The sequence below is a fragment of the Nicotiana tomentosiformis genome, chromosome 2 (assembly GCF_000390325.3).
Source record: "Nicotiana tomentosiformis chromosome 2, ASM39032v3, whole genome shotgun sequence".
NCBI lineage: Eukaryota > Viridiplantae > Streptophyta > Magnoliopsida > Solanales > Solanaceae > Nicotiana > Nicotiana tomentosiformis.
In genome coordinates this window covers 16,141,282-16,155,342 of record NC_090813.1, presented here as the reverse complement: position 1 = coordinate 16,155,342, position 14,061 = coordinate 16,141,282, and the positions used below count along the sequence as shown (strand labels likewise).

Genomic DNA, 14,061 nt, shown 5'->3' with positions numbered 1-14,061 from the left:
ACCTTGTAGTCGTCATCCTTGCTTGTCTCCTGCTTTCCTGGTTTGATCGGGGCCGGTGTCGGTGATTGCTATTTGGTTTCTTCGTTGGTGACCGAACTTAGGTTCTTTGATGTCTAGAGTATGGATATTGGGATCGCCTCTTCGACCGCGAACATCTCTTTCGAGGCCGACTGCTCTCCGTAAACTGTTTTAACTCCTACTGGTGTGGGGAATTTCAAAACTCGGTGTAATGTCGAGGGTACTTCCCTTATGTTGTGAATCCATGGCCTTCCTAACAGAGCATTGTACCTCATATCTCCTTCGATCACGTAGAACTTTGTTTTCTGAGTGCTTCTGACGGTATTCACCGGTATGGTTATCTCCCCTTTAGTGGTCTCATATGCCATGTTGAATTCGTTTAGAACTCGGACTGCAGGCACAATTTGGTGTTGTAGACCCAGCTGTTCTACGACCCTCGATCTGATGATGTTAGCTAGCTGGATCAATTAATATACGCTTAACTCGAGATTTATTTATGAGTACAGATATTACTAGCGCGTCATTGTGTGGTTGCATGATACCTTCAGCGTCCTCGTCGTTGAAATATACAGTTCCTTCTAGCACATAATCTCAAGTCCGTTTTTCCCTTGTGATGGACACTTTGGTGCGCTTTAACATTGGCCCCTAGGGGACGTCAACCCCACCAATGATCATGTTTATACATGCTGAGGTTCCTCTTACTCGATTTTCTTGTTGAAATCCTTGTTCCTGAAGTGATTTTTGGCTCGATCACTCAGAAACTCTCGGAGGTGTTTGTTGTTGAATAATCGGGCTACTTCCTCTCTCATTTGTCGGCAGTCTTCGGTTCTGTGACCATGAGTGCCATGATATTTACACATTAGGTTAGGGTCTCTTTGGGCAGGATCAGATTGCAATGGTCGAGGCCACTTAGTATCTTTTATGCATTCGATGATTGATACAATTATGGCAGCGTCGACATTGAAGTTGTACTCTGATAACCTTGGTGCTTCCTTAGACCCTATAGGTCTATCAAAACCCCTTTTGCTCACGAGTCCCCGATTATTTTGACCTCAGTCGCTCCTTCTTTCAATTCTTACAGTGTTACGTCCGGACCCATTATCCCTTCGATCTTCACTATACGGTTGATATCGGTCTCTATTCGATCTTGGTTCGCGATCAATGTCACTCTTGGATCTGTCACCACCTCTGACGGGATAAACGGACCCGGAAGGGGCCCCGAGCTTATCGTCCTCGACCCTAATTTTTGATTGGTACCGGTTATGGACGTCAGCCCAAGGCCGGGTATTCTATCAGATTTTACTTCAACTGTTGTGAAGCCAATGAGCTTTCGGGGTTGAGCCCTTGGGTGAAATCCTGGACGGCCCAATCATCTGTGACCGGAGGCAGGTCCATCCGTTTCATTTGAAACCTCGATACAAATTCCTTGAGCATCTCGTTATCTCTTTGCTTTACCTTGAAAAGGTCTGATTTCCTAGTCTCGACCTTGATGGCCCCAGCGTACGCTTTTACAAAGGCGTTTACGAGCATAGCAAATGAGTCAATAGAATTAGGGGATAAGTTTTGATACCATATCATAGCTCTTTTAGACAAAGTCTCTCCGAACGTTTTCAATAGAACAGATTCGATTTCATCATCTTCCAAGTCATTTCCTTTGATGGCGCACGTGTAAGAGGTCACATGTTCATTGGGATCGGTTATCCCATTATTCGTCGAAATTTCGAGCATATAAAACTTCTTTGTGATTGGCTTCGGAGCTGCGCTCGGGGGGGGGGGAGGTTTTTGGACAATTTTTTTGGAATCCAGGCCCTTCAGTATTGGTGGCGCTCCCGAGATTTGGTCGACCCTGGAGTTATAGGTTTCCATTTTTTTTAATCGTTGGGTTCAATTTTCTTTTCTCCCGATTCCACCCGCTTTGTCAGCTCCTCAGGCATCTTTATTATCTTGGGGTTGGTCTCGGGTTCTGCTTCACCCGACCTTTGCGTAGTCGGTTCATTTCTGTGGGCTTTTTCACGGGACGATTCGGGCTCAACTCTGCTAGGGGACTCAGCTTTGGTTCTGCAACTGGGTTATCGCTGCTTGTTGAGCCTGTGGCATTTAGAAGATCACTCACAAGTTGATCCCGTTACCTTCGCCGTCGTGTGTACTCTGGGCTATCGGCCGGGCTCCCCCGCGAATGTTGTTTTCGGGGTAAGTAGGCAGGTTTGATTCGATAGCCATGTGTGAGTTAGCGTCGATCGGGTCAGCGACCGGGACTCCATTGGGGTCAGCAAGGGGCACCTCGTTTCTGGGTACCATGTTGTTGTTTTCACCATGGTGGCCGGACTCAGCATCCACGTTCAAATGAACAGATTGGGAGTTCGACATTTTTAATCTGACCTGAAATTAAAAGCTCAAAGAACAAGTGTAAAATAGAGTGTGTTATAGAAATTTATATCAAATTGCCACTATTATCCTTAGCCCCACTATGGGCACCAAACTGTTTATCCTAAAAAAACGGATAACAATTAAATTTGTATGTGATTTTAAGGATACGTGGATTAATTCAATACAAACGATAAATTGCTTTAGATTAAACAGATAAAGGACGTAATAGATTGTCAAACCACTTAAGGAGGGTGATTCTGGACTCGATAACGACCTTAATGAGATGTCTGCCCTCGATCCCGGACTCACAATAACGAAGCACTGATGAACAAGAGTAAGAACTTTGAATAACAGAGAAAATAAGAGTGTATTGCTTTGATATGCGTGTTTTCCTGCCTTTAATGAATAATCAGACCCCGCTTTATATAGCAGGGGAGTTTTACCCTAAGTACAATTCTATAATAGGTAAAAAATCTTCTGTTTAACCAATCACCGATTCTCTGCTGATACATGTCGAGATCCACGCCGTGATATCCGGCTGGTCATGGATATCACGGTCTTTTGTTGATCGTGCTCGGTTACCTAGTAGTGCTCTCCGAGGCCTTTGGGATTCGAACCGAACTCGGGGTCATGACCCCGATACTCCCGACGTCGGACGCTTTGCCCGGATCCCGGCTCGAGGTGTTCCTAGTCTCGATTCTGGTTTCTTGTCGTTATATATCTTGCTTCGTTTGCTTCATTGGAAGCCGGTGCGTCTCATGAGCTCGATTTCATCCGTATATATCGGTTTATTTTCATAAAATAAAAAATCTATCCTAATTATCGGTACAATTATAAATTTATATAAAAATTTACGATTTTATTAAAAAAATCTAAAAATTAATTTGGTGAGGTACGATTCGATCAGTTTAGTCGGTTTTTAAATATCTATTGAAACCTGGTTATATTTATAATGAGCTTCTAGCCTTATTGGAGTGGACGAGTCGAACGCCGTCGAATTTCATTGTTCAAGTTGCCGGTAGATTTGTTTCGCTGGTTTTTCTCTCGTTAGATAAGACGTTGTCGATTGTCGTGAATGGAGGCCGAATTTTCTCTCATGTACATTGCAGGGGATGTCATTAGTAAACAAGAAACTCCACCTAATTACTTTAATTCAAACGGGGTCATTTAAAATTCAGATAGATATTGTAGTATTTCATTAGGAATCTCATAAATTGCAAAGAACGCAAGACTGCAATAGTATATATGTAAAAAAAATTACTCCGTAGTATATATGTATATCTAGTAGAGCAATCAAATTAAGCAGTCATATACGAAGAATTATTTTTATTATGCATTAGTTTAATGTAATAAAATAAAAAGTTTCACATATTACTAATGCACATACCATCAACTCTATACCATTTACCATATATTTGGTACTAGTGGACAGATACAAACTCTACACCATCTGCCACGCATGCATTTAGATTTTGGAGAGTCTACAACATTATTCTTTGGCTATGAATTTGTAATCATTAAATTTTGGTTACTTCATATTCCAATATCCATGTTTCTTCATTTTGTGATTTCCAACTGAACCATGCAAGGAGGGCAGAAGGTCCACTTACAAATGATGAACGAGCTAGCAATCATTATCCTCAATTACATCCTTGAAGAGAAAATCAGATAAACACACTTTTTTTCATTATCTTTTCTCGTTGTAATTTTCTCTCTTCCGTCACAGGTATATATAAAAGGCGACAAATAACCCACGCATTCTGAGAAATCTGTTTTTCTCATGTATGATGGTAGGGAATGGGATCAATAATATGATACAATTAAGGCATTTACTAGTTTTTAATACAATATCGGGTTTGATATGAAGAATCTTGTTAACACTTCCATTAAAATATCAAAAAACTCTACATTACTAATGCACGCAACATATATACACTCTATAGTTTAGATGTAGATTTGGGAGAGTCTGCGACATTATTCTTTGGCTGAGAATTGCTAGAGATAAGTTTAATCAATATGTTTTTATCACTGAACGCATATTAAAAATAATATATTCAAAGACGCATTGAAATTTGATGATCTTACACACACATACTGTATATATTTATATTTAAGATATATATATATTAAAATTATAAGTACAATTAAATTCCTAACTCTTGAGCTACACCTATGTGAATTGCAATCAATATTTTCTTTCTTTTTAACTTCCGATATACTAGCTACTACATATGTTTCGTCATTTTGTGCTTTCCAACTGAACCATGCAAGGAGCAGAGCAGAAGGTCTACTTATAAATGTAACTAGCTAGCAATCATTATCCTCGAAAATGACATTTCAATCAATCACATTGAACAGAAAACCAAAGAAAAACACCATAGCTTTTTGCATGCTTTTCATTTCTTCCTTCAAGGTTAAGTACTCCACGCAAGTATATTATATATAGCAGCAATAAGCTAAGCAGAACCAACTCATTCTTAGAAATCTTCATTCATATATTGCCAAGTTTGAAAGAAACCTCTACTATAACCAAAAACTATTATTTCATCTTTCAAAGTAACCTTCAAAACATGGTGAGAACAACATCTAAACCTTCCGAGCAGCAAAAAACTGTTGACTCCTCTTCACAGTCACTTGAAGTTGTTGATCAAAAGCCTCAGTTTGCAGTTATAGCACCACCTCCTCCTATTGTTGCGTCTGTCAACGACAGAATCAGGCCACTTCTTGACTGTGTAGATAGGCTCCGCCACCTTAACATAATGCAAGAAGGTATACAACTCCCAACGATCGTAGTAGTTGGCGATCAATCTTCTGGAAAATCCAGTGTTCTTGAATCTCTAGCTGGAATCAGCCTCCCCAGAGGACAGGGAATTTGCACAAGGGTCCCACTTATCATGAAACTGCAAAATGACCCGAAAATAACTGCACCAAATCTTCACTTGGAGTACAATGGAAAGTCACTCCCTGTCGATGAATTTCGCGTAGCGGACGCCATTGTTCTTGCTACTGATGAGATTGCTGGACATGGTAAGGGCATATCTAACAATCTTTTAACACTTGTTGTGAAAAAAAATGGTGTGCCTGATTTAACTATGGTTGATTTACCTGGAATTACTAGAGTTCCTGTTCAGGGACAACCTAAGGACATATATGAACAAATTTCTGATATTATTATGAATTATATAGCTCCTCAAGAAAGCATAGTCTTGAATGTTTTGTCAGCTACTGTTGATTTTCCTACTTGTGAGTCGATTAGGATGTCTCAGAAAGTGGATAAAACTGGGGAGAGGACTTTAGCTGTTGTGACAAAGGCAGATAAAGCTCCTGAGGGTTTACTTGAGAAAGTTACTGCAGATGAAGTGAATATAGGACTCGGCTATGTTTGTGTTAGGAATAGAATTGGGAATGAGTCTTATGAAGAAGCTAGGAGTGATGAGGCAAGGCTTTTTTCAACTCATCCACTTTTATCTAAGATTGATAAATCCATGGTTGGGGTTCCTGTTCTGGCTCAAAAGTTGGTGCGAATTCAAGCAACGATTATTTCGAAATGCTTGCCTGAAATTGTAAGGAAGATTAATGACAAGCTTGATCTTAATCTAACAGAACTCAACAGGCTACCTCTGCACTTAAGTTCTGTGGCTGAAGCTTTGACCGCCTTCATGCGGATCCTGAGTTCTTCAAAGGATTCGTTAAAGAAAATTCTAATAAGAGGTGAGTTTGACGAATACCCTGAAGAAAAAGAAATGCATTGCACAGCTAGATTGGTTGAGGTGCTTGATAAATATTCCAGCGACCTGCATTCTAAGAATTTTGAGAAGGAAGACTTTTTGATGGAAGAGATCTTGGCCTTACAGGAAACTAAAGGGATTGGATTGCCCAACTTCCTCCCTCGGTCTGTTTTCCTCAATTTATTGCAGAAAAGAATCAAGGAAATTGCTGCAACTCCAGAGGATTTTGTGGGAAGACTGTGGAACTATATAGAGAGAATTGTTATTAAAGTGTTGATGTATCATTGTGATAACTACCCACAACTCCAGTCTTCTACGAGACGAGCTGCACAAAACCTGATAGCGAAGAAGAAGGACGAATCAGTGGATTGGGTAAGGGATATCATCGGGATGGAAATGCAGACTGATTACACTTGTAATCCTGACTATTTAGGGACTTATAGTAAGCTCATAGCGCAACAAAACGCGTTTATGGAGATTATGAACGATCACGGGAAGGGCTCCGTAATGAACCTGGAAGGAGTTGGAGAAACTGAGATTGGTCATTTGAGGAATCATATAGGTTTGGTGCAGCAGGCTTTTGATTTGAAGATGAGGATCACTGCCTATTGGAAAATGGTGTTGATGAGACTGGTGGATTCGATGGCGTTGCACATGACGTTCAGCATCCACAAGATGATTAACAAGGAAATGGAAGAGGAAATAGTGCAGGATCTGATGGCACCTGGAACTGGTGGAATCGAGAGAATGCTAGATGAGTCGCCGTTGGTTGCTGAGAAACGCATTGGGCTCAAAAAGCGTGTCAACCTTCTCAAGGAGTCCAAAGAAGTTGTCGCCAATATAATGGATAGAATCTCTCTTCATAGTGATCAAGAAAGGGTTTAGAACGTAATGTTTCATCCTTAGTTTGTTAGGATCAGGGCTTACTTTTCTACTTGTAGTCCAGGTTTTTTGTTCAAGTATCGAACTACCTTGTACTGCTATGTTTTGGTTTTACTAGTTGTGGAATGTCTACAGTAGGAATTGAAGTGTTTGTGCCCCTGGTTGTATATTGTTCTTGTCTTCAGTTCCTAGCTGTTAACTAAATGTAAATCAAGTTCTTTTGTCTTCTGTTTTCGCCCTTGATCAATTGTTTTTAACTTAACTCCGTGCTGCTTTTCTTTTCTGAAGATTGTTTACTAATTCTGCTTTCAGTTTTGCTGCAAAATTACACCAATTGGCTCTGATATTGTCATATGTTGAAATAGAAAAGTTACTCAGAACAACGTAATTTACTAATGATTTTCTGAAGATTAGTGACTTAGTGCAACAGAATTCAGCTCTACTTACATGCATATGCATTTCAACAATGCCTCGGTGATACATATATATGTGTATTTTACAAATCAAAACTCAGTATTGACATGCTATAATTTTTTCAAAGGGAAGGATGCGGTGATAGCAGTAACTAATTAAGCTTATCCATGTGAGAGAGACAAAACATTTGTTAATAGTCAGTTTGTCATTTAGATGAGGTGAAACATCCAATTCTTACTAACATTATAGCATTATAGTGTATAATGTCTTTTCAGAAAATAATCAAGTGCATTTAAGTCTGAAAAATATCTAAAGATTCACCACTAAACATCTAGATCTAGGAGTACAAGTTATAACACAGATGCTAGTAAGTGACATTTAAGAACGTGATATATATTTTTGATTTGTAAGTTCAACGGTATTAGCGGTAGACCAGCGACCAACAACAACATGTCTTTTTTGGAGCACAAGACAGGAAAATCATCAGTGGTTTTCAGAGCTGAGTCATGGATATTGCTCTGAGAAATAACTTGAGGGTTATTAGTTTGAAGAATAGCAATAAATGATTCATTCACAATTGGAAAGAAGAAGGTTATAGATCTAAAGTCGTTAGAGTGAGCCTCGACCAAGTATAGCGTTTTTGCTCCTTATGGCCTTATTGATAGTTCTGTTGCATGATGTTCCAAGTTAATTTCAAATTTTTGCTGACTACAACAAGCTCTCTATTCTAATAGAAAGAAACAGTGCACATCTTATGATATTATGAAAGAAAACTTGAAAAACTAAACACATCAATTTAGCGCGTAAATCGAAAAACGAAAACTTGCTTGTTCTTCGTGAAGCGGAAACGAAAATTTAAATCGAACCGTGACTGAAATCACTGGTCGGTGGTGGTTGTCACATTGTGACGGAGCAATCTCCTATACCACAGCCTAAACCCAAGATTGGATTGAGAGAGAGAGAGAAAAAGTGCGTGGAAAAATACAGAAGAGAGTATCTTTTATTGTACACAGTAAGTGTACTTATATAGGGAATATTAGGGTCCCCTTATGGGTGGACCCAAAATTTTCTACATCTCATAATGGGAGTGCTCATCTAATCTGAGAAACATATTCTCATCTGCTCAATCATTCATACAGGGAAGTAGACCGTGCGACCAACATATTGTGAGATCTAAGTGCTATACATGTGTTGGAAGTATATAGTCTCTTGTCGAGTCAAACCAGTAAATAGATCATAAAGTATGCAGTACCCTAGATCATATAAATTACATTTGATATAGTCTCCAAATGTCATATATCATTATTTCTTGTATTCACACACATAACTCATAAGTTATAATTGGTGCACTAGTGAATACAAATAAATGAGATTCCATCAATGATTTTCCTCTTCTCACGATCCCCTTAATATTAGTATGACTGCTTTTCTAGATATGCTCTGGTAGATCGAATCTGTGTACATGGTCTTTTGCAAACACACTAAGATAGCTAACATCACACTAAGTCTCAAGTATCTGATCGGAGTCTCTGAGGGTACAAAATCTTGAGCCAACATTAAAGCTCTGGGTCTCACACAACAATAAGTTGAGAATGGACTTATGTTAACCCAATTAGTCGATATTAGCACACATGGTATGAAATACGTGCTACAACATTTTCTCTTTTTTCTCGAGGAGCATATGTCTTTATCTCATAAAGAATGTTGTACATATGATATTAGATACCATAAGTATCTAAATTTGAGTTCTTTGATCTACGAAATCACATTTAACTCACATCTGGCTCACAAAGTAGACTAGGTGAATGTTTTTCACCCTAATGACCTTATGTCATTGTTTAAGCGACATTCTGATTTTAAGCAAATAGCTCTCAAATTATCCTTATGATAATTTTGCTTAAAATCGCGTCTCATCACCTCACATCACTAAGATAAGGAGGAGGTTGCCTGTGTGAGAAGGCCAACCTCTTGTCTACCCGACATACTTATAAAAAAGTGAACAAACAATGCACGTAACATTCAACAATATAAATATGTATGTATGTAAAACAACTTTATTGATAATCAAAGAACATCAGTTTTATGAACACAGGAAAATGAATAACAAAATAAAGAATATCAAAGTGTACGCAAGCCTTGAGACTTAGTGTGTCTCACAAATGCATCTCTAGACAAAGGCTTGGTCAATGGATCTGCTAACATATCTTTTGTAGACACATACTTCATATTCACTACCTTGCGTCTAACCATATCTCTTGCATAGTTATACTTGATATCTATGTGTTTGGTTTAACAATGAAACTTAGGGTCCTTAGTAGAGGATATTGCAGCTTCACTGTCACAGTAGACTAACAATGGTTCAGCATTTTCTGCGATATCCAACAAGTGTTCCAAGAACTTTTTCAACCAAACAGCTTCTTGTGCTGCTAATACGAGAGTCACGTATTCGGTTTCCATCGTAGATACTGATACACATGATTATTTCTTACTACTCCATGATATGGCGCCATCACTAAGTAAGAACACATATCCTAAGGTAGACTTCCTTTCGTCTAGATCTCCTCTATGATCAGCATTACTGTATCTAATTAATCGTAGATCTTTGCCGCCTTGATAATGATGACATCCACAACATACCTCGATAAGAGATATGATACGGTCGTATGCAATATAAATTATCCAACTGTGAGTCTGGGTCGAATCCAAAGGGAGTTATAAGGGGTGTTAGGAGCATATATTTGAAGAAAGTGAATGGATTAACTAAATTTACACTTCCACAATGAGTTTTGATTTCTACTTCTACTATTACTCTAACAATTGTAAGCTAAGTAAAAGAAACTAGAAATGACCGATTGTTTTTGGTGTTTTTCCAAATAGTTTAAAAGCATAGGGATGTGACCATAGCCTAGGTGTTCGCCTAATGAGTTAAATACGTTAATACTTATTTTGTTGATTGGGGTATATTATAGCTCTCAACTCTACATTACCCACTCAATAACTCTCGGTCAGAGAGTGATTTTGCCCAATTTGGCTTTCTCAAGTCCAAATGGATATCAAACAAAATAATTGATATGAGCTCAAGTCGGGTTCTTACTATCTCTAGTTTGAACCCTTTAATTAGGCCAATCAAACTCTCAATTATTCCAATTCCTTGTTAGCCAAATTATCCTAGACTAAGTCCTTCTTTCTCAAGTAGAGACTAAGTCAAAAAGGCATGAATCAATATTTGCAACCATTAATTCTAAAGTTGAAGCATGAACTAAGCTAAATAATCAATACTCAATCATAAACAAGCATTAAATTAAATACCCATAAGATTTACACACTAGGGTTGGGTCACAACCCTAGTAAGAATCTAACTACTCATAATGGGACTTGAAGAAAATACAAGAAAAGCTAATTAAACTCATAATCAAAGATTAAAATGATAAAATATAATGTTTAAATACTAAAATCATCACAAAATTCCTAAAATGGCAAAAGGTAACGGCTACAACAGCTTTTTACTTCCAAACTTGACCTAAAACTGTGAAACTCGTCCATTTATAGTGGGCCAAAATTCACTGATGAAAATGCCCCTCGGGAGGTTTTGCAGCCGCACAATTCCATGTGCGGTCCGCAGATTTCTTGAGTTGGCAGGAGATGGGATTCTACAGCCGCACATTTCTGGATTGTGGTTGTGAAGCAACTTCTGCGGCCGCACAATTTTTGTACGGTCCGCACTTCTGCAAAGTTTCAGGACTTGGTCTTTTGCACACTCTCTGAACTTGGAATCATTTGTCAGTGCAGACCCTGTTTTGCGGCCGCACAGTTCATGTACGGTCTGCACATTAGTCAAAATCCTGTTGGGTTCTTTCGCTTGGTTTGCGGCCGCATATTGAATTTTGCGGTCCGCAATTACTTCTACGATCGCAGAAATCCTTCTGCGGATGACACTTCTTTGCTTCTGTGCCCTTTATTGCCTTGTGCTTCAGAACATTCCTTTTTGAGTCGGATTTCATCATGGGAGACCAAACTTCCAACATTCCTATAATTTGTACAATTTTATTAGTTTCGGAAACATAAATCAATACGTTCAGACTAAAACAAAAGCAAAAAGGTGCTAATAAGTAGTCAAAATCCTCAATTATCAACTCTCCCAAACTTAAGTCTTTGCTTGTCCCCAAGCAAATAAATTAGTTCCCACATCCTAAAGTTAAGGGTCATTTCAACGAGTCAAAGATGAGTCATTCATACATCAGTTGGGACCAACAATTATCCACACTACTCATGTATTATCAACCAGGCGACAAGTCAAATATTCATGCACTTATAGTTCTAATGTGACATTTGAGCTTTAAGAATTGACGTTACTCATCAATGACTCTTGTTCTATCATGTAGGCTAAGGTGGACTCCAAACTCTTACTCCTCTACTTTCCACTTTCCAAGCTCACTTAAGAAATTAGCACTCAATCCGAATATTCATGAGATGCTTACTCATCTCTCACAAGAGAATGTCACAAGTACGGCTTCAAGTACCATAGGCTTGTTCCTCCTGTAGATCTCCACTAATGTAAGCTCACTCAGTTTGAAATCAAGTAGAGCTTCTTTCGGGATGTAATGAAGGCTTTTGGGTTAGGGTAGGATACCGTATGGGTAAGTGGTTACACATTTCCTTAAGCACTCCATATTTCATTTCTCGGCTCACAATTGCCCATTCTTAGAGGCACTTTCTTTTCATTGGGGACTAAAGAGACTTAACATCACTCTTTCTTGTTCATTTCATTCTTTTTCTACCCTTTGATATTTCAATGTTTGGGATCATTAACTCTTTTTGAATCCATCAACCCTTCCACTTATTCACGTTTTGTATTTTTTTTTGTTCTTTTCTTTTCTTGCCTTCTCTTTCATAAAGATCATTTCTTTTCTCTTTTTGTGCCTTGATACCTTTTTAAAATTTCTCATTTCTCCCCCAAACTTATGTTTTAAGTCATTTCTTTCACAAAAGTGTTAAGGAAAGTCCGGGTGCCAAGGGAGGGTCATGACAAAATGGGTAAAGGCTTATACATGGTTATCAAATGAGAAAGGCTAGAGGCTCAAAGAGGTTGGCTAGGGATAACGACATTGGTTAGCAATAGAAAGCTCAAACGGGCCAAGTAGGGGTATTCATAAAAAACCGAACCAAACTGAAAATCAAACCAAACCGACCAAAAAATCCGATATATTTTAGGTTTGGTTTGGTTTTGGTTTTGAATTTTAAAAACCGATCAAATTTGGTTTGGTTTTGATTTTAATAAAAAAATAACCGAAAAAACCCGAACCAAACCGACTATAGAAGTAGATATTTAAATTTATTATTACACACATATATGTATAGTCCTTTGCTATTATAATAATATAGTTCTTTGCCTTTACATTCTAGTTTGATTGGTAGTTTTCTTTTGCTATGTAAAATAATTTATTTCATGTTAACAATAATCGATTTTTAATTTAGTACTTAAAGTATTCATCATTATTTGATTCAATTATCATCATAGATTTCTCAAAGAGCAAATTGGTTTGATAGTGTTACGTTGAACGTGTAATCGCCAGAATATGTGTTTGGTAGTATATGTCTCATATTTAAGAAAAATCCGAAAACCCGACAAAAACCGAATTGATAGAAAACTGACTTAATTGGTTTGGTTTGGTTCCAATATTTTAAGAACCAACTTATTTGGTTTGGTTTCTTTTTAGGGAAAAACCAATCCAAACCGAATCATGAACACCCTGGGGGCCAAGGAAAGCCTACAATCACTTCTTAACCCAAGCAAAACTTAGGATTTTACCTTGAAACACATTCGGGGCAAATTCTAGACCCTTCACATAGATTCTTGGACTAGCAACAATTAATCTCACCCCTCACGCAACTAGATTGTAAAAAAGAATAGAGTTGAGGGTGACCCACAACGAACACATTCAAGTTTAAAGATCACTATGGTCCAATTAAACCACTCGATGATTGCTAAAGTTAACTCAAGAGTCACAAAGTCACTAACTAGAGTTATTTCTTTCAAAAACCTTATCTCTAACCATAAGCACGTAGTTAAGTGTGTTGCTACCAATTGAAGCATAGTTGACTCTTCGAGCATGACTTAATTAAGTCTTTTTATTCATTACTACTACTATTATTACCTAAACACAAAAATGGACTCATTCCCTTAAGAAGGTTGTCACGCCATCCATCGTTGGGACGAGTCACCCAGTTCACACAATAACAACCTTTGGAAAGAACCATGGCGTTAAAAAAATCAAAGGCTTATTATCGACTAAAGCATAAAAAGAAGCTACTTAATAAAACAAAAACTAATATGGAAAAGATAAAGAAGCTAATAAGCAAAAATAAAGAAACTAATGAGCAAAACAACTAAAGATATAATGAATATACATAGTAAGAGAGAGGAAAGATAGATAAATACAAATGAGAAAAATAAAAAGTATCATCAAATTATTACAGGCCAAATGTATCAAAGTGTACCAAATGTGTCAAATAAACTCCCCCCCCCCCTCCCGAATAAAAGTAAGCATTGTCCCCAATGCTTAGCAAAATAAGATTAAAGGAGGAGAGGGTGAAGAAAACTCCGTATGGATCCTTGGACATTTCTGTGTCCCCAGTAATGTCATCGCCCTTC

General features: G+C 38.0%; 1 protein-coding gene across 1 annotated transcript; it reads left to right on the top strand.

Annotated features, from left to right (window-relative positions):
- The first annotated feature begins 4,850 nt into the window (after nt 1-4,850).
- On the top strand, nt 4,851-7,028 carry LOC104096352 (dynamin-related protein 4C-like). Its single transcript, XM_009602717.4, has one exon. The coding sequence runs from the start codon at nt 4,956-4,958 to the stop codon at nt 6,996-6,998; it is 2,043 nt and encodes a 680-aa protein (XP_009601012.1). The 5' UTR covers nt 4,851-4,955; the 3' UTR covers nt 6,999-7,028.
- The last annotated feature ends 7,033 nt before the right edge of the window (nt 7,029-14,061 follow it).

Bases quoted from the DNA above. Each gene is read 5' to 3' on its own strand.
- LOC104096352 (XM_009602717.4), top strand. From the start codon at position 4,956: ATGGTGAGAACAACATCTAAACCTTCCGAGCAGCAAAAAACTGTTGAC.